At 37.9% G+C, this 27,347-nt stretch overlaps 1 protein-coding gene across 1 annotated transcript in view; it reads right to left on the reverse strand.

Moving 5' to 3' along the window:
* Positions 1 to 27,347, reverse strand: part of LOC126970228 (ubiquitin carboxyl-terminal hydrolase puf) — an 83,877-nt gene that overhangs the window by 42,433 nt on the left and 14,097 nt on the right. Inside the window, exons 12-32 of the mRNA XM_050815994.1 lie at positions 26,158 to 26,307; positions 25,873 to 26,000; positions 25,068 to 25,146; positions 23,197 to 23,369; positions 21,875 to 22,055; positions 20,651 to 20,816; positions 19,415 to 19,718; positions 18,462 to 18,651; positions 17,102 to 17,230; positions 16,248 to 16,427; positions 14,706 to 15,042; positions 14,374 to 14,498; positions 13,042 to 13,161; positions 11,110 to 11,244; positions 10,673 to 10,819; positions 7,650 to 7,761; positions 6,324 to 6,538; positions 5,504 to 5,672; positions 4,132 to 4,358; positions 3,371 to 3,574; positions 2,470 to 2,642 (exon numbers count right to left, since the gene is read on the reverse strand). Coding sequence (XP_050671951.1) covers positions 2,470 to 2,642; positions 3,371 to 3,574; positions 4,132 to 4,358; positions 5,504 to 5,672; positions 6,324 to 6,538; positions 7,650 to 7,761; positions 10,673 to 10,819; positions 11,110 to 11,244; positions 13,042 to 13,161; positions 14,374 to 14,498; positions 14,706 to 15,042; positions 16,248 to 16,427; positions 17,102 to 17,230; positions 18,462 to 18,651; positions 19,415 to 19,718; positions 20,651 to 20,816; positions 21,875 to 22,055; positions 23,197 to 23,369; positions 25,068 to 25,146; positions 25,873 to 26,000; positions 26,158 to 26,307 — 3,644 coding nt within the window. The remainder of the gene's footprint in view (positions 1 to 2,469; positions 2,643 to 3,370; positions 3,575 to 4,131; positions 4,359 to 5,503; positions 5,673 to 6,323; positions 6,539 to 7,649; positions 7,762 to 10,672; positions 10,820 to 11,109; positions 11,245 to 13,041; positions 13,162 to 14,373; positions 14,499 to 14,705; positions 15,043 to 16,247; positions 16,428 to 17,101; positions 17,231 to 18,461; positions 18,652 to 19,414; positions 19,719 to 20,650; positions 20,817 to 21,874; positions 22,056 to 23,196; positions 23,370 to 25,067; positions 25,147 to 25,872; positions 26,001 to 26,157; positions 26,308 to 27,347) is intronic.

A 27,347-nucleotide genomic window follows, 5' to 3' on the forward strand; every position in this document is an offset into this window, starting at 1 on the left:
TAAACAAAACTAGTAATCTCCAGTATTTTAATTTAACAACTCCATTTTATTACGTGTAAAATTCAGTACCCAGTAGCAAAACCTTTGTTAGTTATTATCGCTAGACACCGGTGTGGCATAGACATTATCAGCTTCTGACATGTTTCGACAGGAATGTTTGCCCACGCCTCACAAAGAGCTTCATTAAGTTCATCTAAAAATATGGTACGATAAGAGTTATGTATCGGGCGTCGGGAATTAAGTTTTTAAAAAGCACTTTATTTAACAATATTTTATGTTACTCACTTTAAAATTGGAACAAGACTGATTAATCAATATTATAATTACACTAAAGAAATCTATAAGACAATGGGTGCTCGAACAGCACTACGTCGAGGTACGGGGTGGCAACGTATGCAGGTTTAGCCGTGTTGGGCCTGCGTAACTTAAGTGGCAACTTTTTTCTCGATTTCGTGTCAAAGGTGCTCGATTGGGTTGAGGTCCGGGCTATTTGCTGGCCAATCTAGCACTCATACCGACTGACTGTTATGAAACGACTTGACTGAACGGGCGGTATGTTTCGGGTCATTATCATGCTAAAACGTCCATATAATAGGGAGATATTCCTCAGCGTAGGGAAGCATAGTTTCCTCTAATATTTCCTTGTATTGATGTTGGTCTAAATTACACTGAACTTTCCTCACAGGTCCCACTCACGTCCAGAAAATGAACCCCACATTTTAATGTTTCCACCGCCATGTTTCACCTGCTTTTTTGTGAATCTTGGATTCATTTCCGCTTTTACAGGACGCCGTACGTATTTCCTTCCATTTGAAGAAATCAAATTAACCTTGGCCTCGTCATAGAATAATACATGTTGCCATTGGGCATAGGTCCAATGTAAATATTTACGTGCAAACGTCAAACATGCATTTCAATGTTCTTTCTTCAACAACGGTACTTTGCGAGCCACTCCTTCGAACAACCCTGCTTCTATCAGACGTCGTCTAACGGTCCCCGCTGTAACAGCGGCTCTTTCGTCCGCCCTAAAGACTTCGTGTTTAGTTAAAAAAGAGCCTAAAAATGGATCTTTCTTAGCTAACCTGGTTATCTTTCTATCTTGTTGCGGATTTGTTTTTCTCGATGCTTTTTTCTGGGCACATTTAAAGCTGTGTTGTTGCGCCTGAAATGTTGCACTGCATTGCAACCCATAGTTTTTTAAATATTCTGCTATCCCTCGGTATGACCAACCACGCTCGACAAACTTCATGATGATTTTTCGTAGTGTTGTATCGCAACTTTTATTTTTGCCCATTTTTCTTCAAAATAGTTCACAAAACTTAAAATTAATAATCTTGATTGGCGCCAAAACTACCACGAAACAATAGGAGAAGAAATAAAAAAATATTGAGATTCAGATTTTGAAAATAAAACGGAATATCTCAGTGTCCCTAATTAAATGACCAGCCATAATTTTTGAACAATTAGCACTGTGATAATCTATCAGCTATACTGTAAAGAGTTTTAATGTTTAGGACGTTGGTATAGTTTGTATAATCGGGCACATAAATGACTAATTCTACTTAAATGTAAGGGATATGAAATCTTGTTTAGACTCGTTGGAAAATAAAAAATAAATTCACAATTTGGTTTAACTACAGAGTGTCCGTAATTAGTTGACCACGACTGTATATTTTCTAAGTAACTGTTATCATTATAATAGACACATTCCACCAAATGTTTTTAAAAGAATTATCAGCAAAGTGGGTCATGAATCAATTTTGTTGATGGTACATGCGAAAATATAATAAATACACTCGGCCGTCAGAACTATTTTTAAGATCATAATATTTTCATTGTTTCGAATGTAAATATTCACATGTATATCAAAATTGTAGATTACCCGTGAAAAAGTAACAGACAGACAAATCCTTTTTTTTTAGGTTCATCGCACTAAATTCTTTATGTTAGGATGAGCAAACGGGCAAGTGCCTTATTTAAAGTAAAATGAGAAGAGGTGTCGTCAGGGTTTCAGCTATCCTTTAATAGTAAAGTTTTCGATACATACAGCACAAGTCTACAACATAAAATTTTATAACAAATATTGAATTTATTAAATTGTAGAACGTACTAAAGGTCATTGAAATAAACAATATTATTTCAAATTAAAATATGAAAGAAAAAGAAAACAACTTAAAACTACATACTAATATGAATTATGTAAAAAAAAGCTTAAGCATTTAGGTACTAAGACATATTATGACAACATTACAATAAATAATTTACGAATACCCTCAATATTACCAATAAAAGTATTATACTGCATATAATATGTTCGTCTCTTACTCCCATTTTCCGTTATGTATCTTTGCGTCCTTGTTAACGATTTAATTGATTTTTATATACAGTGAATTTTTTGTTAATCCACAATATAACACTACAAGAACGACGAGGAGGGTGAAAAGTATTTTCTATTTATATGAATGTTACCGTTTCTCGGCGCGCACTTTGTTGGAGCAGTGCGAGCACGTGTAGCAGTTGTCGCCCTCCAACGTGTCCTTGACGGTGACCTCGTCCAGACTCTGGTGCAGGTTGCGCATGTCCGCCACCTGGCACCGCACCGTGTAGAACTCCTCCAGCGTGCGAGACACGTGCCCGCAGTCCTGACCGCGTGCAAACAACTCACATCACAATTTGTTATTTTAAAGTGATATCCCTCACTTCTGGGATTGATTATACAAATTAAATTTGTTACCTCTGGGGCGCTCTTACCAACTGAGCCTACCGTCCGAGTGACGCATCTTTGACTTGTTCAACTTTAATTAATATGATCAAACCACTTTAATTACATTTATGAGGAAGGTCAAATAAGATTTTCTATTTCATTGTTAAGACTCAATTCCAATTCATTTGAAGTCATCAATTTAGTCATTCATACAATCAAGCTCTGCTACATTGCTTTAAACTTAGTCATTTTTAATTCTCAGGTATAACATGAAAGTAAGCTGTAGTATAATACTGTTTTGTTTCAAATCTAGTAGAATCGAACAAAAATATATTTTTTTAGTTTAGATCAAATCAGGACATTTGGCCTTGGTCTAACTAATTACCACCATTTCGGAAGTAGAGCTTTGATGATAAAATGGTTGCAACCATTTAAACAATTATTTATGATTTGCACCATCATTTTAAATGTGAGTAAAACTCTGCAAGGCGGTGCAACAGATCAACACAATTACTCTTTACTTTTACATTGAGAAAGCTTCTCACAATCTTCTTGCCTCCCACTTACCGGTAATGTTCGTGCTGTAATAAGTGGGATTACTTACTTGACACTTTCAGTATTGATAGTTGATGTTATGTGCTCAAGTAACTTTACAATGATACTTACCAACGAAACAACGTTGTTGCTAAGAACGCCACAGAACAGAGTTTTGACCAGATTCTTTAGCTCAGGTGTCATCTCCTCGATTTTGGAGACCAGGTCGATAAAGAACTCCGCCATGTCTTTCTGTTCGCCAGTGTTCAGCGGCTGGTGATCCATCTGATAAACTTTGCAGAAGCTGCGCGGGTTGTAAGCTTTCCGTTCACTCTCCTGTTTTAACGAAACAATTAATTTTTTTTTTTTTGGATACGCTGTTTATTATTTTTTGACTGTTGACAGCTCATCTCAACTTATAATATCATAATGTTAAATAGCACGTGTCGTTCATGGACCTAATTTTTTTTTGATTCCCACTTTGACTATGCATATACCAAAAATAGTAACTTTTTTCTTATATTACCATAAAATGTTTAACCTTTCAAAATCGATCTGTCATATACACCAAAATCGGAAGTGCCGTTCGACACACTAAGTCCTGACCAAGTTCTGACTCTCATTATGTTTGTAAGATAGTTTATTCTGCGTACTCTTATGGTTTGTTTCAATAGTTTTAATATATATTCTCTCATATCATCCTAATTATAAGCAATCTATTAATACACGTAAAATGAATGCGCTAAAATAAACGCTGCGCACGCGCCAAAATGGCGCCGATCTATGGCAAATCACGGCGCGGAGGCACTTACCGATCATGAAAAAGAAGCAAAAGCTAAAAAAATCTAAATAAAATGTAAAACAGCTTTAAAATGTCCCCCGACGGCACGTACCGTGAGGTAGGCAAACATGCGCTGCATCTCCCTCAAGACGGGCGCGTGCCGCGAGCGGGCGGGCTGCGCGCGCAGCACGGCGGCCCGCGCGCGAGGCATCATGTACAGGTGCTGCATGCACGACGCCATGTAGCACGTGGCGCCCAGGTTGGTGAGCCCCACGTGGCCGCACTCCGAGCGGGACTCCTCGGCCGGCCAGTAGTCCCACGGGTACACGCTGTCGCCCGCTACACCCAGTTAAGTAAAGATTACAACGGAGCCCGGCGAGTGTTTGAGTCGCTCCGAGTCAACCGGACGAACTTCATTGTACGGTAGAAGTACCGTACGACAAAAAAAAGAGTATTTTCTTTAATTTCACAAAGCCGTTTTCTTGAGTTAATGTTTTAGCGCAAGGGTTGTGGTTATCATCATCATACCAGCCGAAAGACGTCCACTGCTGGACAAAGGCCTCCCCCACAGATCTGCACGATTATCGGTCCTGCTCTACCCTCATCCGACGTATTCCGGCGATCTTCACCAATTCATCGGTCCATCTTATGAGTCCTACTAACACTGCGTCTTCCGATACGTGGTCGCCATTCGAGGAATTAACTGCCCCAACGGCCATCTGTCCGTCGAACGGTATGTATGTGCCCTGCCCACTGCCACTTCTGTTTCGCATAAATTTGGGCTATGTTGGTAACTTTGGTTCTCCTACGGATCTCCTCATTTCTAATTCGATCTCCCAGGGAAACTCCAAGCATAGCCCTCTCCATTGCCCTCTGAACGACCATGTATGTGTACCGTAAGTCATAACTGGCAACACACAAGAGTTGTGGTACATCTACCTAATTGACAGGGGGTGACAGAATTTAAGGATAGAAAAAAAAGTAAGTATGAAAAAAAATTAATAGTAGTAAGTGGGTTATACATTGATTGTTCAATAAAAAAACAAATTACAAATGTTTTAATTTGTTTAATTACAAATGCTTTCAAGTAATAAGGAATATTGAATTAGACATTCTTCTGAGAAAATCCATGATTAATTAAAGAGTTATGAAGTTATTTTATGTATTAATTCCGCTATGATTTGTTAATCTACATGCAGAATGCATTTCCCGCAACGCCAAATATTTAAGAGTTAGTAATTATACGCGTACTCCAGTGAAGAATCATCCCTCACTGAACCTCTGACTAAACGACCGTAAATTTCTGTGAAACCGAAACTGATTCCAGGTGCATTCTTCATGCATAAACTAACAAATCCTAGCGAAACTTAGATAACTCATATCCTTAACTGAAAGAGGTCATCAAATCATATAGATTCAGAAACAGAGACAACACATCTGAGTATAGATAACAGCAAATACGAAATTGTAATCAATAATGTTACCTGGTTTATGGTGTTCCATGAGCTTATCGTAGAGTATCATGTAATTATCGGGCGCTCCGCGAACGAGCTCGATGAGAAGATCATACGCGGCCGCGCGAGATTTCTGCGACTTGCACTTGGGCAGGTTGCGTTGGTTTGGATTCGGCACGTAAAATAGAAATCCGAACACCTGAAATAAATACGCCAAAAGTTTTCTTTGATGTCTTTAAAGCGCAAAACGACGCAACAAACTCTTTCAGTATTATTTTTTGGGCTGCTATATAAAATATAACCTCAATTTTGGACTATATCATATATAATCTTGTTATAGGCTGTCAGGTCATTAAGATACTATGCTATTGAGAAAGACTTGCAGCAGTATTTTTTTTTGGGAAAACCACCCGTGCGACATCCGCGAGCAGCTTTCTAGTTACCCAACTGGAACATGCAAATTCTGGTCGTTGTCGAAAGCTGCTCTTGATAACTTCAATCAGCCGTCCATGCCGCCGCTGTACATGTAGAATGACACCCTGGCCCACACGACAAAAGAGAAAGCCGATCTTCTGAGCACTCTTTTCGTCTCTAACTCGATTTCGTCTGCGGTCTTTTATGCTAGACTAAAGTATCTTCAACATACAAAGAAAGGCGACGAACGAAAGCCAACAAAGTCTCACTTCTCTTTCACTCGGCTCGCAACACGCTTTCTCTTTCGTTCCATAGATAGCTTAAGTCGTCGCTCGTTACATGTGGACAATTCCTTAGCAATAGGGTTCCTGATGGTTAAACGTCAGGTACCTAATAACCTTAAAGAACCATACGCACACTATCGACACACACTCACCGCTTCCAAGCACCTTGTGCCCTGCTCCGACGTCTTGAACGGCAGTGGATGTTTGAGCAGGTGCGTCAGCAGGCTGAGCTGACCATAGAGGCCGTCATCGGGTACGCACGGCTCGCCTCTCTTCTCTATGATCTCACGCTTCTCGAGAGAAGTACTCAGCTGTTCGCACAGTTCGTTGAGGTCAGGCGCACCGCTATCCTCTGTCAATGCACCTTCTGCAATATAGTATGTCCGATTAGTTTCCTTAGTAGAAGTTCCTCACTTCGTCAATAAGGAACGCCACGCTTCACGAGTGATACTTATGTTACAATATTATAATCGCACACCATTCCCGTGAATAGACTCAATACAGTATTTTCTTTGATTGACACGAGTTTTAAATATGAACCTACAATCATGAAATGTAAGATTTACGCAGAAACCCAATGTGAAAATACAGCTACAAAAAGACACTACTCAATTATTTAAGTAGTGTTTTTAAAAAAAGAGGCAATAGTGTCTCGTTTTTTTCTAAATACTAAAAACTAACAAATACGTAAAAGGCATAAAAGACATTTATTTTCTCATAATTGAATCCTTCAGAATTCTTTTTCATGTCATTTCTAACACTGGTAGTGTGTCTATTCGGAAATAAATGGCACTCTAAGAGAGAAGAACCGGCGCAAGAAACTCTCCCAGCATTATTTTTTTGCGTTATTTTTAATAAAATTCACAATATTCTACTGTCATTGTTATTGCTATAAAGTAATCATAATCTAGTCTCACGCAGTCCGATCACTTCTATGTTCAGCTGTGGAGTAGTAATATATACAACAGAACCATGTTTAATAAAACATTGAAATTTATTTACAGATTGTGCCTGAAGAGCGACTGGGACTTTATTATAAAAATGTATAACATTTACCCTCTTTAGTATGTATCTTAGGAGAGGTAGACATAGAGGGGCCCAACCTCGACAGACACGGGTGCAGTCCTCGAACCAGGCTCCTATGGTGGCAATGATACACCTCTGGATGTATTAGATGCCTCATATGCCTCAACCCACACAACTAATGCAGGCACAAACAAGATGCCAGAGCTGAGCGCTATGCATGGTATCTGCGTATGTTCAACGGTGTGCTTACAAAAGCTGCTACATAGATAACGCGAGCTGAAAACACTTGGTAAAGCACATTCCTATACCCTAATTTGACCTGAAGATTTCCATGCTCAGTGGTGGCAACCTGACTCAGAGGACAAGTTGGGTCAAAAATCACCCCGTCGTGTTTTTTGAATTTTCAGTTATGTATCTCTCACGTTTAGATCAGCACATCTGCAAAATGTTACCTTTGAAGTAGTCTTCAGGTAGCCCATCGATAAGCCGGCAGACGAGCCAGAAATAGTCCCGACAGGCCGGTCCGTACGGCTCTTTACCTTCTTCCGTATGGTGATGCACAGCCTATATAGATAAAAATGTTTTAATACTATGTTTCACCATTTAAAAAGTTTTAACCCTACGAGGTAGTATTATATGTACCAAAAATGTTATAAATAAAGTAGTATATAAATACAGCAATGTGCAACCGTGGTCTTAATTTCCTTGCGCACTCTTTTACTGCACTGTTACATCTGGCCAATACTTTCTATACGGACGTGAGGCGTGGACTATTAAAGAAGACCTCAGGAAACGTATAGAAGTTTTTGAAATGTGGGCATATAGACGTATCAAAAACGCAAACTCATGCAAACTATCAAGATGAGGAAAGTCGCATATTTGGGGCACGTGCTTAGGCACGAGAGGTAGGAACTCCTACATCTCATCATGATGGGAAAAGTTGCCGGAAGAAGAGGCGTAGGGCGCAGAAAAGTCTTGGCTGCGCAACATCCGAGAGTGGACTGGCATCGCGAGTGCGGCAGAACTATTTCACCTCGCGAAGGACAAAAAAAACTACAAAGCTGGCCGCCAACCTTCGCTTGTCGGAGAGGCACGCGAAGAAGATATACTACAGCTGATATTATTACACGAAAGTTGAAGTAGACTAATCTCACTCTAAATATATTGGAGTGTTTAATATTAAAAATTTATATAATATTAAACATCTCGTTTGTTTTTAAAAGTTATTTTACTCATTAGGTATCGTGCGTTCGATATCAGTTTAAAGTTTTTTAATGTCTGTAATAGTTACGGAATAATCGCCTGGTCACACTTAACAATTACGTCCATACTTTCGGGTCTTCAGTAGGGTGTGTCGTGAATTAGGGAATCAACGACCAAAACGAATTAGGCGCCACGTGGACATATTGATGTACTATAAGTGTCAAGTGTCAATGTGTCAAGTGTTTTCCGCCGCCACCGCAGTTCCGCCGCGACCACGATTCATGCAATTGGATCGAAATATCGGCACCAAATTAATAAAATATGTATGGTGAGTACACATCATAATAATTACAATGTTAAAGTTCCGCAAGGATAAAGTTTAAAAACATAATATAATAGTAATTAGTGGTGAAAATTATTTACTACAATATTTCTTCTAGTAACAGTTAACAGATGTCAACAATCGATAACTGTGTAATCGCAAGGTCATGCTCTAGGCAATTTAATATTTGATCTTTTTGTATTACTGCCTGCATACCTACTAGATGAAGTAATACTTAAACTTTCTAAAGTAATATACAGACCTACGTGATAATGTTAATTAGATGGAATATTGAGAAAAAGTTGAAAGGTACGAACAGATAATACGACAAGAAATAGTCACTTTCAAGTATGATTTTCTTGTGAGACTACAATTTGTAGTTTCGGGTAATAATTAAACCAGGTGCTTCTCGTTTAAGCAAGACTCAATCTACCGATTGTAAGCGAGACAGATTAATACACACGAATAAGCTATAGCAGACAACACGAACCGTTGTTACTTGTTATTGAGTAGTAAAGGCATAAAAGGCATTTATTTTCTCAAAATTGATTCCTTAAGAATTCTTTTTGATGTCATTTCTAATAACTACTAGATACTATTACCGCTTCGGAAACAAATGGCGCTCTGAGAGAGAAGAAGCGGCGCAAGAAACTCTCCCAGCATTTTTTTTTGCGATCTTTTCATTAGTAGTAGTGTACAATGCAGATTCATCGTCGTCATTGAGTATTGTGTAATGTGAATGTTATTTCTTAACAGATGTATCTGTAATATAATAATATATTGAATAACAGTTGTTATTCAGTATTTATGAATAGTTGTGATTTGTATTTGTTACAATAAATACGCCTTACTCCTAATTACCCCATTGAGTAATTCATATCTGTAGATTTTTTCACTATTTGGAAAAACCGCAACTAATATCTCCAATTAATTATAAATAAATAAAAAACACAATTTAGTATTGTATAATAGGAGTTTGTATTACTCATGCGGGAAAACAGTAGTATCTTGGCGCTCGCTGATGCGGTTGAAGAGAGCCGTTTAACCATTTTAAAATTACGTGCGTGCATTGAGTGCGAAAAGTTTATTATTAAAACTAAATTGAGGTTGACGCGTCTGAGAGTTTAATTTAATAAATAAAATTATAATTTAAGTTACAAAAGTTTAAAAAAGAATATGGAGTCGGAAATAATACATAATTCGTCGAATTTGTAATACAAAATAGTATGTGCAACTCGTGCCACGTTGTCGATTGTGCACGAAAGCGAAGTTGAACGGTCACTCGCTTGAAACTTGTCGCACAATATACTATTGTAGTATTGTGTAGGTATGTTAATAACAAGTTTTTTGATTTGTATGTTGTTTATATCGTTACCTTATAACTAAAAGTATTGCATACGTTTTGGAAACCTTACTCTTGAAAGTGTTATTTTTAAGTTTTGTTACTATTTATTAATATAATACTGTTTTCTCTACATAAATAAATAATAATGAATAAATATTACTGATATTTTATTAGAATCATTCAACTCGTTTTGGATGTCTAAGAAGTAGGGTCTATTCTTTTATTTATGAAAATAAGGGACGAGACGAGCAGGACGTTTAGCTGATGGTAATTGATACGCCATGCCCATTACCATGCAGTGCCTCTCAATATGAGTGGAAAACCCAAAAATTCTGAGCGGCACTACAATTGCGCTCGTCACCGTGAGACGTAAGATGTCAAGTCTCATTTGTTTAGTAATTTCACTAGCTACGGCGCCTTTCTGACCGAAACACAGTAATATTTATACATTACTGCTTCACGGCAGAAAGGAGCGCCGTTGTGGTACCCATAATTTAGCCGGCATCCGGTGCAAAGGAGCCTCCCACTGTAAAAAACTTAAAATTTATACGAGTGGAAAAAGGGATAGATTATATGTATGGAGGTGTTGGATGTGGTGTGAGGACCTCGTGATGATGGAGAGGCAGCGCGTGCGGCCGCATGTCGGCGGCGCGCGGCAGGTGCTGCAGCAGCAGGTGCAGCATCGGCGCTAACACCGACACCTGGCCGCCCGCGCACAGCCGGTACAGCGCCGACCCCGCCTCGCGACGGACCTGCCGCAACGAGTGTCACATTGTGGGCATGGTGTCAACAGGTGACAGAATATATTTTGACAGCCATCATCATTCTCAAAATACAATTTGAAAATCAAAATTTTAAGAACAATGCGGGACTCGAACCCACGACCTCCGGCGTTCCGTGCCGGTGCTCTAACCAACTGAGCCAACCGTTCGAGTGACGTATCGTTATAAATCTTGTATGCTTTGTTCAACTCTCAGGTTGTGGCTTCATTCATTATTTTATTTCAGTAATGGCCGTAATCTGTATCGTCATCGGTACTGACCGCCGGGTCGGCGTCGTCCAGCAGCAGGCGCGGCGCGGCCTTCCGCAGGGCCCAGGCCAGCGACCCGCCCCGCGCCGCGCCACAAGCCCCGCCCCGAGCCCACACCACGCACAGCCGCATGGCGTGCTGCACCACCTGGACACATAACATATCATCTTATATCTATAAACGACCAATTTTTGTATTATAGTTAGGATATAAGAATCCCAAATATACGAATTATGTAACTTGATCTACCCTTTCATCTTCAATCGTATCTAATATTACACTCAGTCGACCTTTCTTCCTTCTCAAATACCATCACTTTCGTCTTTCTTGCATTGACTTTCAAACCTCTCGCTTTAAAGCCCCCGTTCAAGCAGACCATCATTTATTGCAACTCATCAACCGATGATGACTTGATCATCGGCGGACAAGAAACACTTAACAAATAATAAACTAAATAATAATGATAAATAATATATAACTTAATATTAATAAAAAAAAAATCTGATCCCGATTTTGATGAAACTTTCACCATAGAACATTAGTACGTCTAGATTAATTTGTATGAACTTTGTGTATATATATTCTGAATCTCAGAAACGGCTCCAACGATTTTAATGAAATTTAGTATACAGGTAGTTTCGGGGGTGAGAAATCAATCTAACTAAGTTTCAATTTAAAAAAAAATGTAGTCTTGTCCGTGTTTTAATGAGAAAAGCTACAAATTCTTTAATTCCATAACATTAGAATACAACGGTAAATTTCGCCACTATAGCTCAGATGGAACATTGGGTAATCCGGAAAGCAGAACCGAAGAAGAAGTTCGAATCCAGGTGTCCTAATAGTTTTTTTTGTTCAAGTTTTGTACATTCTTAAAAATCCAAGCAAGGGTCCGTTGTCAGATATTATACTAACATAGATATTCGAGGCTAATCCATTTTGCGATAGTTGTTGGAGCACCTTTAAATAAATATATCTTCTATACAGGTGGTTTTCTGAGAATGGCGGTGAACACCAAATCGGAAACTACGAGACTGTGTGAGAAAACAATAACTGCATATTATTTTTAATTTTCTTAAACTTTTGACAGCAATCGAACTGAATGATTTTTCCAAAAAAAAATACATTCTCTATTATTGAACCAATGGACTCTGTTGCTGATAAGGACTAAACTTTGGAAGGCAGCTGATGATAAAAAAGGAATTATTTCCACACTTCAATTCATCAATCAGAATACGTAAAATGTGGATTTTACGTATTCTACCCCTAACCTAACCCCTATAGGGGTCGGATTAAAAGAGGGCAGATTAAAAGTACTGAATACCAAAAATTAAAGAATCATGCAAGTAGCCCGAAGTATGTTTAGGAACAGATATAATATGGTATTATGATGAATTAATATTAATTATATATTGTGTATATAATATAATGATCAATGCAGCAATGATAATAGCAATTCTTCAAGATCTGCAGCCACAACTTCATGAACATTTCGAGCATGCGAGTTAGCCCGTAAATCTTTTCTTTCCGATCCGTCTCGCATTCGCCCTGACCGTTAAAATCTTAAGCCATTGGGCTGAATGGTCAGGCCTTGAAAGTTTGTGGTCTGAATCTAGAATCCATTTCCCATGTTCAATTAATTATAAGTGGCATGTTCACGGGATGGTAGACCATCTGTGTTATTTGCTTTTGCGCATGATAATAAAACGGTAAATTTCGTCTATCACAAGGTGCATCACTGAAGAGTGCAACCCTAGCACAAAAATACACAGCCAAGAAAGAATCATTAACGAACACGATTTTTTTATTTCCTTATATTTATTATCCTATTAAAATATTGAAATTAATTAAATCCAAAATCTGCTCATTTATTGCCTCTATCGCGGGACAATGTTCGCCGGGTCAGCTAGTATAATATAAATGTAGAATTAAAATAATTGTATTTACCTGTGCTCGACCCCAGAATCCCGTTTTATAAGTGACAGGCTCCTTGATAGTGGCCGCTTCACAGAGTATAGATATCAGCCGATCTGTCGTCTCTTCTATGCTTAGCAACGATTGTAGAGCCTACAAAAAAAAATACGAACGGATGTAATCTACATCTTTATGACATAGAAAAAAATATAAAGAAGATTGGAAATAATCAAATCATTTTAAACATTTAATTAATTTAAGCCGTTGAAACGCCACCATTTAGCGCGCTCTTTCGATGACATCATTGCTTGTTGCTATAACTTATTAGTTTATGGTAGCATTTCAGTTTTCTTTTAATCATGGAGGAAGTTAAAAAAACATTCTAACAAGTATTGTATGGTACTGGAGTGAAAATCAATATAATTATATTGGCATTAGCATTAGAATTGTGCTAATTAGCACACCCGATAAAGTATTTTTTCGTTTTTAACGCGATGCGAAAGTACGAGAAAAATGGTGTCAGATGATGAAAAGGGATAATGTATATCCATTTTTGGTTAAATTTTATTGTACAGATCATTTTAATATAAGTATGTTAAATTTATATACAAATAGGATGAATTAGATATAAAGCAGTAGAAGATTCGGTCTAAGACTAACCAAACCTAGTTCACAAAAAGTTTACTGAAAATTTTTTAGGGATAAAAATGTTATCTACGCTTAAAGAATGGAAAATAAAAACGGAATAAACCACCGTAGACCACCGTAGGCCGTAGTTATAAGGCAAAGAGTATCACTGGTAAATGAAGCTCTTTCAGAGTATGCTATCAGGATAATAATTAATTGAAGAATATTACTACAATATTTTAGTAATCGGTGAACCTCCACAAAGAAGTAATTACGAAACAAGTCGAAGTAGTTCCAATACATATGTATGTGATATTAATCATTAACATCACATTTCTTTTCGAGCAATGTTGATGCGTTTCAAGTTTAAATTTTCCCGCCTTATTTGTCAGTTAAATAAAATGTAATAAAGAAATCCATATTAAGCATACTGTTAAGAATCTAGGAAAAAATATTTGTGACAAATTTAAATATTATGCATATTTCCTTATGTTGCGTTTCCAATAGACACGTGATTTAAAGTAAATCTTATATATTCCAATACAAACATTAAGATAAACCAAAAAATCTGATCACGGGGATGACTATTATAGGAATTGTGAGGGGAATCTATTGTAGTAACTCAATCTATCTTAAATTCGATATTACTAATTTACCCAAAGGTTTGCCCACTATTTGGGAAAAGTTTTGGGTAAGAAATACAAGGCGTTACAACCCCAAGGAAGACCAAATATATACCGGATGTAGTCTCGGCGTCTGTCCCGTCTCCGTCGATGGCATTGTCCCAATACGGCACACCAACTGTAGCAACAGCGCCAAACAATCCTGTCGCCATTCGCTATCATCACTTCTCTGTAGTACACCTATAATTACCAGAACTATTATGTTTTAAAAGGCATTTATTTTCTCAAAATTGATTCCTTTAGAATTCTATTTAATAACACACTTGTATTGCCGCTCAGAATTTTCGTTACATTAGCTGGACGTATCAATGACCATTTACTGAACGTCCTGCTCGTCTCGTCACATATTTTCATAAAAAAATTCAATCTAGAATACGTATTACTCACCCGACATGATGATATCATACAGCAATCTCAGGCCACCCTTCTTGATAAACAACTCATTCCAATTCTCTACATTGGCTTGCTCCTCGGTCTCTTCAATGTTAGTAATGACTGCGGAGGTTTCCTTCAAATTAGGGTTTCCATTACACAGGCTCAATTTATCAATTATATGTAGTGAGTACATGAGTTTCTGTGGACTGGTCGGGTCCAACAGCTCGGGCAGTTTGCCCTCGGTGGGATTTTGGAATGCTTCTAGTAGAGTTGGGTTGAGAGGCACAGCTTGCAGTATATCCCAAACGCGACGGGATTGCAACTGCGCCTTCATATGAGCTACCATTTCCTGAAACATTTAAAGACAATATATAATGATTTAATGACAATACTTCTTTTGGGCATGTTGGGCACATGTGCGGCGGGTAAAAAGCACTGAACTCGAGCAAGCAATGAAATAATTAATAGTGTGTGCAAGAAGAAGAAACAGGTTTAATTTTTTCAGCAGTAAAATGAAAACTGACTATTACTAGAAAATTAACGACACAATCTAAAAAAACTAGCACTTAATTGATATCTCTTTAAAGATTATGAGATTGATAACAACAAAATAGGAATACGAAGTTTTATTTTAGCTTATAGTATCTTATATGCGAAAACTGTCAATGGTAAATACATGTACACTTTTTTAACCTATTTCTGTCATGTATGCTTGCTTTCCTGATAAAATAAAATAAATAAATATTTCGATCAATTTGATTTTGAACTTGGGTTTACGATAAACAACAATAAATTTTTCTTTTTTAAAATTAACACATGGTTCAGTCGTTAATAGAACATAATGATAATTACTAGTACTTTTATACCGATAAATAAATCAATTCATGCGAAATTCTTCCCTAACCATTCCAAAATATTCAAATATGCACAACGTCAATGTTCAAGTTTTCACTTGTGAGGGCACTCCCGGAGTGCAACCCGTATTTTTTTTATTGTAGTAATAAAACATAGATTACGATCCCAGCGTCTTATCACAGTATGTAGCGAATCACAACTGAGCCAAAGTTAAAAGCGGACCCCAGCATAATTATCACACACGGGCGAAAGCTGTTTGGCACTTGCATACGTATTTTTTATTTCGTGGTCTCATCCCTTATTTGCGCGTGAACACGCCTTTGTTTTCTATTTTATAACTACCCAAAACTCACCACGTTAGATTTTGGCTCCATCAGTCCTATTAGCATTATTATCGGCGCCTATTTCTGCCGAGAAGCAGGCATGTGTAAACATTACTGTGTTTCGGTCTGAAGGACGCTGTAGCTAATGAAATTACTGGGCAATTGAGACTTAGCATCTTATGTCTCAAGGTGACGAGCGCACTTGTAGTGCCGCTCAGAATTTTTGGTTTTTCAAGAATCATGAGCGTCACTGCATTGTAATGGGCAGGACGTATCAATTACCATCAAGCTGAACGTCCTGCTCGTCTCGTCCCTTATTTTCATAAAAAAATATTATCGACGGGTCTATATGTCTTAACAATACTCATAAGCTCACCCCGTTGGGTCCAGGCTCCTTCATCTGCGCCAGAGCCTGCATGAGCGTGAAGAGATGGTGGAAGTATGTGGGGTCCAGCAGCAGGTGTGTCGGCAGACGAGCCCGAGCCGGCGCGGGCTGCGCACTCGGCCAGTCCGCCCACGAGCCCCGACTGCCCACGCCCACCGAAACGAATACCAACTGCAGATAAAATCACATGGACAAATATGTATGTGTACTTATGTATGCACGCAACAAGTTATACTTCTTTAATAACATAGCAAAAAGTACTAAAAAGAACTATATTGTAAAAATCTTACAGAGATGGCTTTGACAATTAATTATTAAATAACGAATACGGCTGTATGGGCTTTAACCAAAGGCAAAAGCCTAATAATGGACGAAGACACCAAAATAAATAACGATTGTCGCAAACGTCAGAAAATTTTAGGAACCAACTTCATGCTGTTACTTTTGTATAATAGTAATGCGCGCGCATCTTAAAATTTCACTCTCATCATTTCTTCATAACGCGTCTAAAGAAGTTTAATTTCAAAAAATCCTTATTTGGTAAATACCAAGTGTTTAGGATTTTTGACGTTTCTGAATATATACAGTGTCAATAAGAGTATGCATTTAATAGAAACAAATATTGAAAATAAAAATAATTATGTGTCCAAATCGAAATAAAAACTATCCTATCTCTCAAGTTGGACTAAACTGCACTCCATGAAGTAATCCCCATTAAAATCCGTTCATTAGTTTAGGAGTCCATCGCGGACAAACAACGTGACACGTAATTTATATATATTAAGAAGATAATTAAAAATACTGTTATTATTTTTATGGGCAATAATAAATCGACATAAACAGACCTGGTTATCCTTAAATCCCATATCAAATAGCGTACGCTCGTCGTAATCGATAGTGAGCTCTTGTCCCTGCGTGATCATTCGCAGCGGTCCATCCGTTGCTAATGACGTCACTGCGTCTTCACCTTGAATCTGTAAACAATCATAATACCTTATTTGAAGATGCGTTGTTGAAAACCCGAAGACGCTTTATTATGTATACCTAAAAATAAATGGGAATTTCTTCAACTACCAATAGTTTCCATTAATCTATCTATCGAGATCTTAACCTATTTTTAGAATGGTATCTGGAAATTTTTGAAATGTTTTTTTTTTTATCGGCTAATAAGGAATGGATTAGAAGATTGTAACCAAAATAAAATTTTATGATTTCCTCTCTTTCAACCTATCCTATTTTTATAGTGGACCTAGAATCTTTTGAAATGAAATAAAAAAAACATTGCATGCGTACAAAGTACACATGTCAGAAGTGAAACCTGCATGGTGCATGAACCTATAACGTGCATATGAATTCCTGGTACGTGTTGCTAGGATGACACATGATTTCAATCGCTATGTAAGACATTCCTACTACCACTAACATATATAATAATATGTTCTCCTGGTGTCAGAATATATTAAGGTATACTCGCGCCATACTTAAGACAATCTCTTCTTTAACCATGATCGCCTGGTACTAAAACATTGTATTATGCTTCCTATCTCATTATCTCCCATGTTAAATATTATGAATTGATGTGACTGCTCTTTTTACTGTCACTTTTTCGTTTCATCGATTTTCAAATCACAACGATGACAAAGAAGTTTTCACTTCAATAGTATGCATATTTCTGTCTCATTCGTTTCGTCTTCATCCTACACATATTTGTATTTGTGTCTCTTACCTGTCGTTTTTTCCGTTCCATCCGGTTTGAAATAACAACTTGAATTAAAGAAGTTTCACCTCAAAAATTCATCGGCTAATAAGGAATGGACTAGAAGAGGGTAACCAACATAAACTTTGATAATTATGTAAAATTTTAAATTCTTACAGCGTAGCTGATATTGATATATTTGCCGATTCCTTAGCCAAATTCCGCAAGAGCATTTGCAGCACCATTGGTAATCTTTAATAAAGTTACAATTGGAAAATTTATGTAACTGTGTATAATTCACTTATTAATTTAAAAAAATGTTTAATTTGTAACTTATTGTATATAATACTTAAAATTTATTACTTCTATGCATGCTGTGTTTATTTGTAAGTAATCACTACATTTAGTTCCTGGTTTTTAGTTCTACTATTTATATTTGTGATTGTAAATAAACCTAATAAATAAATAATCTTCTATTTCATTGATAGTGGTGAGAGACAATGGCGCACCTGCTTCTCCCACCAGACGTGCACGTGCGCTCGCAGGTGCGCCACCAGGTCACACTGGTGCATGGTGACCACCGCGCGGGGACCCGCGCCCGCCGGCTGCAGCGTCACGCGCACGCCGCCCGCGCCCGCGCCCGCGCCGTCCCACGCGCCGGACTCCGCCAGCGACCACCGCCGCAGGTGGTACGCGTACCTGCGGAATGTTCAATATAAATTCTCATTATAATATAACACCTGCACATTAGAACAGGAGCTCTATTACCAAAATCTAAATACGAAGTTTCGGTTTCGTATATTTTCCTATTGTGAAAGCGTTTCGTATCCGAAGTTCGCGATTGGACATTTTGTCTTTCGTTTACTTTTTTTCCAAATTCGCTTGACATTTACTTATTCGTTATTTGACATTATTACGATCGCAAATACAACTTCACTTTTTATGGTTCCGAAACGAAATTCGTCCCCACTATTCGAATCCGAAAAACTTTGCTAATAGGATTTAATTCGGAGTTCTTTCGTTTCGGACCGAAACTTCGGCTTTCGATTTTGGTAATAGACCTCCGGGACTGTTCCCGGGTTATTCAATTAACGTATTCGTGACATCAAATGGAATTTTTTGTTGGTGTTATTGAACTGTGTCCCTGAAACTGACGTCGGCAATATTCCTTAACACTCGGGAGCACATCTCATAAGGCCAAAAATAAGAATAGTTTAGAAAGTATAAGTATTATTTAATTTAACTTACTGTAATAAGATTACTAAATACTAAAGATGTGCCTAGTGTTCATTTGATATTGTGCTTCGTATTAATTCCGTGACGTCAAAACTGTCTACTAAGCATCGAAAATATATTGGCCAAAATAAAAATTTCAACTTTTTTTTTTTTAATGAAGCTTAATATTAAACAACAAAGATAGGGTTCTTAAAATCTTAATCCAGCCAGCACAAGTATAACTCACCTTCTTTTAAAAGTATCCAGATGAGTTTTAAGCAACAATAGCGCTCTTTGTATGCACTGAAGCGCGGCTTCCTTAGTCATGTGTTCATATATATTCTGTTTGTTCGTTGATTTCTCTACAGCTTCTTCCTCTTCCTTTTTAGTATCTTGTGAAGAGGTACCCTCCCCATCCCGATTCTTGGATATCAATCTTTCAGCGGCAGAGGAGAGATGGAACATACATTTGGAAACAAAATCGTCCTCTTGTTGTAACTGTTGGCCCATATAGTAACTGTTCAAATATTGTATGGCACCCATTGAGACGTCTGTAAGAAAATAGTGGTAAATATCAGTTCAATAATAACAGTAATTTCTATGGCACCTCTCAAATCGAAACACAAAATAGAGTTTGCATTCAGCAGTCATGAGTAAATCGTTTGTAACTTACGTAGAGAGAGAAAGTAGCCGGTACTGATCAATAGAAAGGGTGAGATCTTTCATCACAATAACGCTAGACTTCTATCGGAAGTTACGTTAAGAAAGGGCTACCAAAACTATTAGTCACAATATTTGTATAAGAAATCCCAAAATTTCTATCAAACAATCAAATTATTTATTTGCCTAAAAACATGGTAACTCAAACGTCAAATAGTCAATGCCTTACACGAGTAAGTCAAAAAAATAAATTTAAATTAATGCAAAAGTTGTTGAGTACACTAGCTGCATCATCCACACACAGCGTAGATAAAATAATCAACATAATATATTGTTTGATTAATTATTAATAAAAAGTTTTACATTTCATTTCATCACATTACTCGCATTCAGAAAAATATTTTCTGTTTTTTTGTTTAAGTATTTTCTTAAGTCTTTTATTTAATCATTTTGAATTAATAGACAGTTTATTGTACATTCTGATATAGCAAGATAGCTTTTGTCATACTGCAAGGTCAGTGGGATTTCGTCGAAAATTAGTCTCCCATACACACATACGCAAACACACAGACATCCTGTTTGTATAATATTTTTCTTTTGTTGCATTATATTTTTAGACTTAATTTGTGATCCCTAGTTTTTGGTACTGTTAATTTTAATTGATATGGAAGAGCGTGGCCTTCTGGCACAGGTGTTCCTCACTTAATAGGTCACATCCAATATTATGTTTGTACCATTTTTGTTACTGAAATAAATATTTTTTCATTTTTCAATCATGTCTACCGATAAGATGGCAAAAAGTGATGGAAGAAAATACACTTACCTGTGCTGATAGCCCGGAGCGCGATCTTCCACAGATGGTCCATGGCCAGCGTGTGGGGGTGGTGGGGGTGGTGCGGGTGGGCATCTCCCGCATCTCCCGCACCCAGCGCCATGCGAGCCAAGTTACACAGCTGCTGGTACAGGCTGAGGCCCATTATACTTATCGTCTGAAAGATATATGAGCCGGTCAACAAGAAGGGTTCCGTACCATCGTACAAAATACAATTCTTTATACTTATTATGAAATATTATTTTCACTTCTTATGCTCTGAAATTCCTTATATGTGCACGACATAGGCTGCCCAAAATCGATTTTTGTGCACAAGTGCATTAACGTATCTACTCATAAATGTATATTTTCTATATTAAGGCAAAGAAAATGAGCCATAAAGCCAAACCAATAACAAGTTCTATCAATTTGTTATTTTATAATATTTACTTTAATTTATTTGCCTCGTGTGTTTTTAAGACATAAAAGATATTAAAATTTAAATTAAAATACGGTAGATTATTTAATTAATTAATTTAATAGTAGGCTGTAAAGGTCTGGAGCCCAAGCCTAATATCAATTTCGTAAGATTGAAAAAAAGGCGACGGGAAGCAGGTCTTGTTTTTTCGTGTGTTTATAAATTTTTTCAATTTTGCTAAAATTGTTAAAAATGTCAATGTTAAAGTACTGTTTTATTTCCTCGCAATCGAAATGAAAAGCAGAGTTTATGACTCGACCACAAAACCATTTTATCCTCGACATTACTATCAGTAATAGTAATCAGTAATGCTAAAAGTCTCGGATAAAATGGTTCGTTTTGTGCACTCGGTGTAAAATAGATTTTAAATAGATAGTAGACTATTAATTTATAAGACGGCGATTTTAGGGTTTGGAAACTTAATTTTCTTTATTTGTTGTTGTAGAGGCAAGAGTATTTACACATTCTGTTGAAATTTCAGTTGCTAAAAGTTACTTATTGAAATACAGCCTAGGACCCGTTCAAGTACGGAAACGAAAGAAAAATTTACAGCAACAGTGTTTTCGAATAACAATTTTGACATGCATGTCGCATTCCTCAATTCAATCATTTACATCATATTGATTCCTCTCTGAAGCCTCAGAAAAATCGGCAACAACTTGGTCTTAAATTTTTGTTGTTATAAATAAAATTAAGTTAAAGCTCCATTTCCTTTTGTTTAGGATATACATTTCATTATAATTAATTAGGGAGCATACCTCCGGATCTAGCGTAGGCATCTTCTCGACGTACAGGAACCTCAACGCATCCAAGCCCAGAGCGTGTTGCTCAGGTGACTTGGTGTGAGAGAGAAGCCACGAGTAGAGACAGTCTGCGCACTCGCTGCCACCCTCTACCACCAGGCACTGCCAAAGCTCCTCCACTTGGTCCACAGTCAGACTGTCAGAATAAATACAGACATATTTTATTTCGAAGCAGTGTTTGTGCAGTTAATAATAATAACATACCATACATACCTTAATTCAACGAATCGATTATGCTCTGTACATTCATTTATTTCGAATATGGACACACTGTCATTAAAATCCCACCTATCAATAAATGCTATTGAATTGATTTGGGCACAAATCAAAGGGAAGGCAGCAAGAAATAACACAACGCTGGCGTTCACAGTGAATATAATAATGCAATTATTATATAGAGCCGCGGGAATGGAATAGAAATGCGTGTGATGAAGTCAACATCAAACGAGACTTGACTTGAGCTTTTGAGACTTGACTGGCGGCTGTCAAAATGCTTTTGTACCTGTTTGATATTCGCCATTTTGGCGCTGTTGGGCATAGCGAGTCTGCGGTACTAAAACTAGTAATGACGACCTCAGCTAAACAAACATCAATAGATGGCTGGAAACTATTTACAACAAACAATAATTGTGTACTTTATTACGTTAAATCCAGAAGTATAAATAACACGGATAACGAACGAAATTAGGTCAAAATGCAAAATTAATTAATTAGGTGCTGTGGGTAGATATAGGGGAGGATTAAACCGTGATAGGAATGCAATGCAAGAGGGAGAGAGATCGAGCGAGTAAGGAGGAATGGTGACACTACTAAGTTTACGGCTAGGAAGAGTTTAGCGCCATTCGTGCGGCGTGCTCCGTTTTAGCTAAGTGTGGTAAAGTATTAATTTCTTTGGAATAATTTGTCGCAGATTTTTTTAAATAACAATAAGGAACGAGACCAGCAGGACGTTCAGCTGATGGTAATTGATACACCGTACCCATTACAATGCAGTGTCGCTTAGGATTCTAGAAAAACACAAAACTGTTGAGTGGCACTACAATTGCGCTCACCTTGAGACATAAGATGTTAACTCTCATTTGCCCAGTAATTTCACTAGCTACGCCCTTCAGACCGAAACACAGTAATGTTTACACATTACTGCTTCACAGGCTAGCTTCTACATTTCCATACCCATGAATTAGCCGGCTACCTGTGCAAAGGAGCACTTTAAATGGGGCACTGGTAAGAATTTAAAATCACTTGTTTGCTCTTGTACGTGATAAAATGAAAAGTACCGGAAATGATGCGGCGATCCGACGGGCGAAAATATGGCGGTGAGGAAGTGGAGTCGCACGGTGAGCTCGGTAATGTGAGCGTACGGGTCGGCGGGCGCGCGTCGCACGAACTGACGGAGCTCCTCCAGGAACAGGCGCATCATGCCGCGCTCGCGCTCCGCCCACATCACCACCTGGCCACATAACACTCATTAATATGATATTATTATATTTTCTATAGGATGACGACCAACAAATTCAAGTCCAATTTTTTTTATTCAAAATTGGATGTGACACGACTTATTGAAAGAAAAACAAAAACTACCACCCATTCCAATGAGCGCAACAAACATACGTGTCTACTGATGTTCGCAAAATTCATTAAATCTAAGTACTTACGTAAACACGTTGTGACTAATTCTAGTAGGCTTCATAAGATACATAATAGCTGTAAGGGTTAATGTATACACTTTTATAATAAAGTCCCAGACACTGTTCAGGCATTATCTATAAATAAATTTAAATGTTTATAAAAAAATGCCTCTGTCGTAAATCCTATTACTCCACAGCTGAATATCTAAATGATCGGACAGCCTGGGATTAGATTATGATTATTTTATAGCAGTAGCAATGAAAGTACAATATTGTATATTTTTATTAAAAAGAGCGCAAAAAAATAATGCTGGGAGAGTTTCTTGCACCGCTTCTTCTCTCTCAGAGCGCCATTTGTTTCCGAAGCGGTAGTATCTAGTATATTAGAAATGACATCAAAAATAATTCTAAAGGAATCAATTTTGAGAAAATAAATTCCTTTTAGAAAAAACGATATTTGGATGCCTTATTTTGCCATTTGCTATTCTTTATTGAGACATAAGGAAACCGATCCCCTTTTGAAGAAATCGTTGTTGTCGTAGATGATCAAAATAGATCATGTACGACAATAACGTATGAAAAATGCCATGGTCTAATGTCGGTCAGGCTTCATAGATTGTGACAAAACCCGGGTCAACTCGCAATAAGGTGTATATATACGATACCTGTAGCTATTCAAGAACTCCCTTTGAACAAGTTGACCATAAGACAAGAAGTATACATCAAAGACTACTATACTATTCATGACTTTTTATGAGACAAAGAAGCGTAGAAGTTAACTGCTCAGCCCAACATAGGCAACCAATAAAATTTTTAATTCTAGCCCGTAAAATACAGGTTGGCCGAGAAGTTGAAGTCCAAAGCTTAAATATGAGAGACTCATGGTGATGAGTATCACCCCTATGTATGTTCTACGATTTTGTATAGTTTAGGAGATATTTATTTTCCGCTTTTTTCACCTGATTGTGGTTTAGGACTTTTTTCTCAATTTTTTTCGAACACATTTAGTTAATTTTATTGTTGATAATTATTAACTATAGTTGCAATCACCACATAAGAAACTATGAATAGTTTAGACAATGCGGAACTAGTTTAGAATTGAGTCGTAAGTTCAAGATAACTGCTGCAGCAGAATTCATGAAAATGTTCAAGGTATCATAAAAAAATGGGGAGCCTATGGCTTCTAACTATATTTAAAAACTTCCCAGAACATTGGCCAAGAAAATGAGCCAAATTTAAATTTTAGCTTTGGACGTCAACTTCTCGGCCACCTGTATAATTGTATTAATGTTGTGCTGGGTTTTTCTTTACAGTTAGATTTTCGTTACATTAGATATTATTTTCGATTTTTGTTGGTTATCGACATACCCAAGTGGCACTTTGTGTCCTACGGGTAAAATAAATAGCTTTCAATCATTGAACATATCATCGAGGGACAAAAGACACTTGATCGCGGATTAAGTATATTAAGAAGCCTTCTGGAATACGGACCTATTCAGTTAAATAAAATTTACACATACTTGGTGCATATCCATTCCACGTAGTTGTTGAAAAGATGAAAATAACTTCGGTAATAGTCTGAGTGACACCGCGACAGACCTGCAAACATCAAAATATGATATAAAAGTTTGACTATTCATGAGCTCAATTCTCATAGCTTCACTTGTGGCGATATTTAATATTTGGGAATAAATTCGCACGAATTGCTTTATTTATCAGGATAAAGTACTACAATTCACGTGGTTAAATACTAGTACTTTATCCTGATCGTACACAAAAATGACAATTTATATTAAATAAAAAATTTAACACCACAGAAGTATTACATTTATTTTACATTAAAAAGTTTATCTCTCAAAATCAACTTTCATCCATAATTTCAACGACTGTCTTACGAATTTTCGATCAGGTCACGTGTCCTGACGCGAGTTTAACATTTTATACCCATCCCAAAAAGAGTGCTCAACGCCGCTAAAGAAGTTTTCACTTTCACGGAGTGGGACTCAAGGAAATAGCTTGAGTTCTCAAAAGATCAATATTGTGGCAACAGATCTTGCGATATCTAGATATAGAAATGTTTTGTCAAAATTCAATAAGTAAACTACAGCTATTCTGTTTCATTCTACTTCATATTCCATTTCGATATTAGAACTTGACTCAGAGTACATTCATAGACCTTTGGCTCGAACTTACTCGAACGGTTGGCTCAGTTGAAAAGAGCGCTCAGACAGAGACAGAGAAGTCGAGTAGTCCCGCATCGTTCATAAACTTTGTTTACAAATTTAATTTGCATAAAAATAATAGCATTTAGTAAATTTTGTTAACCTGTGATTGGCCAGATTATCGAGGCAGCCTTCTATGAATTTGATCCTTATAAATTTATCAGTACTGAAACACAGCAGTGCGCATAGAGCCTTTTCTGCTTCCAAAGCAAGACCGTCTCCAAGTTGCTCCTGAAAAATACAAATTTACATTTTTATTATTATTATATGATACAAACTTGCATCACCAGAGTTATCACAAAAATGTTAGCAGAATGAAAATACGTGTTATTTCAATAATCCAATCAAGAATTAGATTATTCAAAATGGCTAACTAAAAATGACTAACAATGGCGCCATCTTGCAGCAGGTCCCAGAGGAGCGTGTTGCCGGGCCGGCACACGTCGTCCACGTTGAACGGTAGCGTCCCGATCCCCGCGCCCGCGACTATCGTACCGCTCACTAGACCGCCCACGTTATATTCCGATAAACATTGAGCCTGAAATCATATTTAATATAATATTATAGTAAGATAAATTTGTTACCAAAATTTATGAACGACTCGAACCCGCGACCTCTCGAGTTCCGTGCGAGCGCTCTTCCAACTGAGCCAACCGTTCGAGTGACGCGTGGTTCGTAATTCTTGGTATGTCTTGTTCAACTCTCGGGTTGTGGCTCCATCTACAGGATCTACTTAACAATTGATAAACCAGCTCAACCCCAATAATTGCATATTAGGAAATTGACTTGAAATTTCCCTCTTTCAAATCTAAACTTGCCCTGTACTTTTCCCGGGGCGTAAAAAGAATAGGGGAGTCCCAGGCCCATGGGTGTCGTAAGAGGCGACTAAGGGCTTTTTAGAAGTGGACGAGTCATGCTGCCGTCTTTTGACGTCAGCACAATCGGGCCAGACTCGTCCGGGTTAATTACCACACTCGCACAGAATACCGGCATGAAGTATCGGCCTAGTGCCGCTATGTTTCGCATAGGTTAGTGTCGAGGACCGGTGGCCATCTCGGCAATTTTGAGGGTAGGGACCTGTCCACTCTCTGGCTCCGCGTAGATTTAGAGGACCGCGTCCGCATCTATGCGTGTGTCTACAGGTCCCATAGTGGTAACGCAAAAACCGATCATCTCATGGGCTGCGTTCAAGCGGCAATTGACGACGTACTTGCACAGATCCCCTCCGCTGAAATCGTAGTCTTGGGTGATTTCAACGGGCACAATGCCGAATGGCTTGGATCACGTACCACAGACTACGCAGGGCGATCTGTGCATAATTTTGCATTGTCGTATGGTCTGTCCCAATTGGTTGAGTCGCCAACGCGACTCCCGGATGTGGATAGCCACATGCCGTCCTTATTGGATCTTCTGCTGATTACACATCCCGATGGTTACCAGGTCTTTGTCGACGCCCCTCTCGGAACGTCCGACCATTGCCTGGTCAGGAGTGTAGTGCCTATCCGACGCCAACGTCGCAGACCACCAGCGACCCGCCGCGTTTGGCACTACAAGTCAGCAGATTGGGATAGGATGCGT

The sequence above is a fragment of the Leptidea sinapis genome, chromosome 20 (genome assembly GCF_905404315.1).
Source record: "Leptidea sinapis chromosome 20, ilLepSina1.1, whole genome shotgun sequence".
In the NCBI taxonomy this organism is placed as follows: Eukaryota; Metazoa; Arthropoda; class Insecta; order Lepidoptera; family Pieridae; genus Leptidea; species Leptidea sinapis.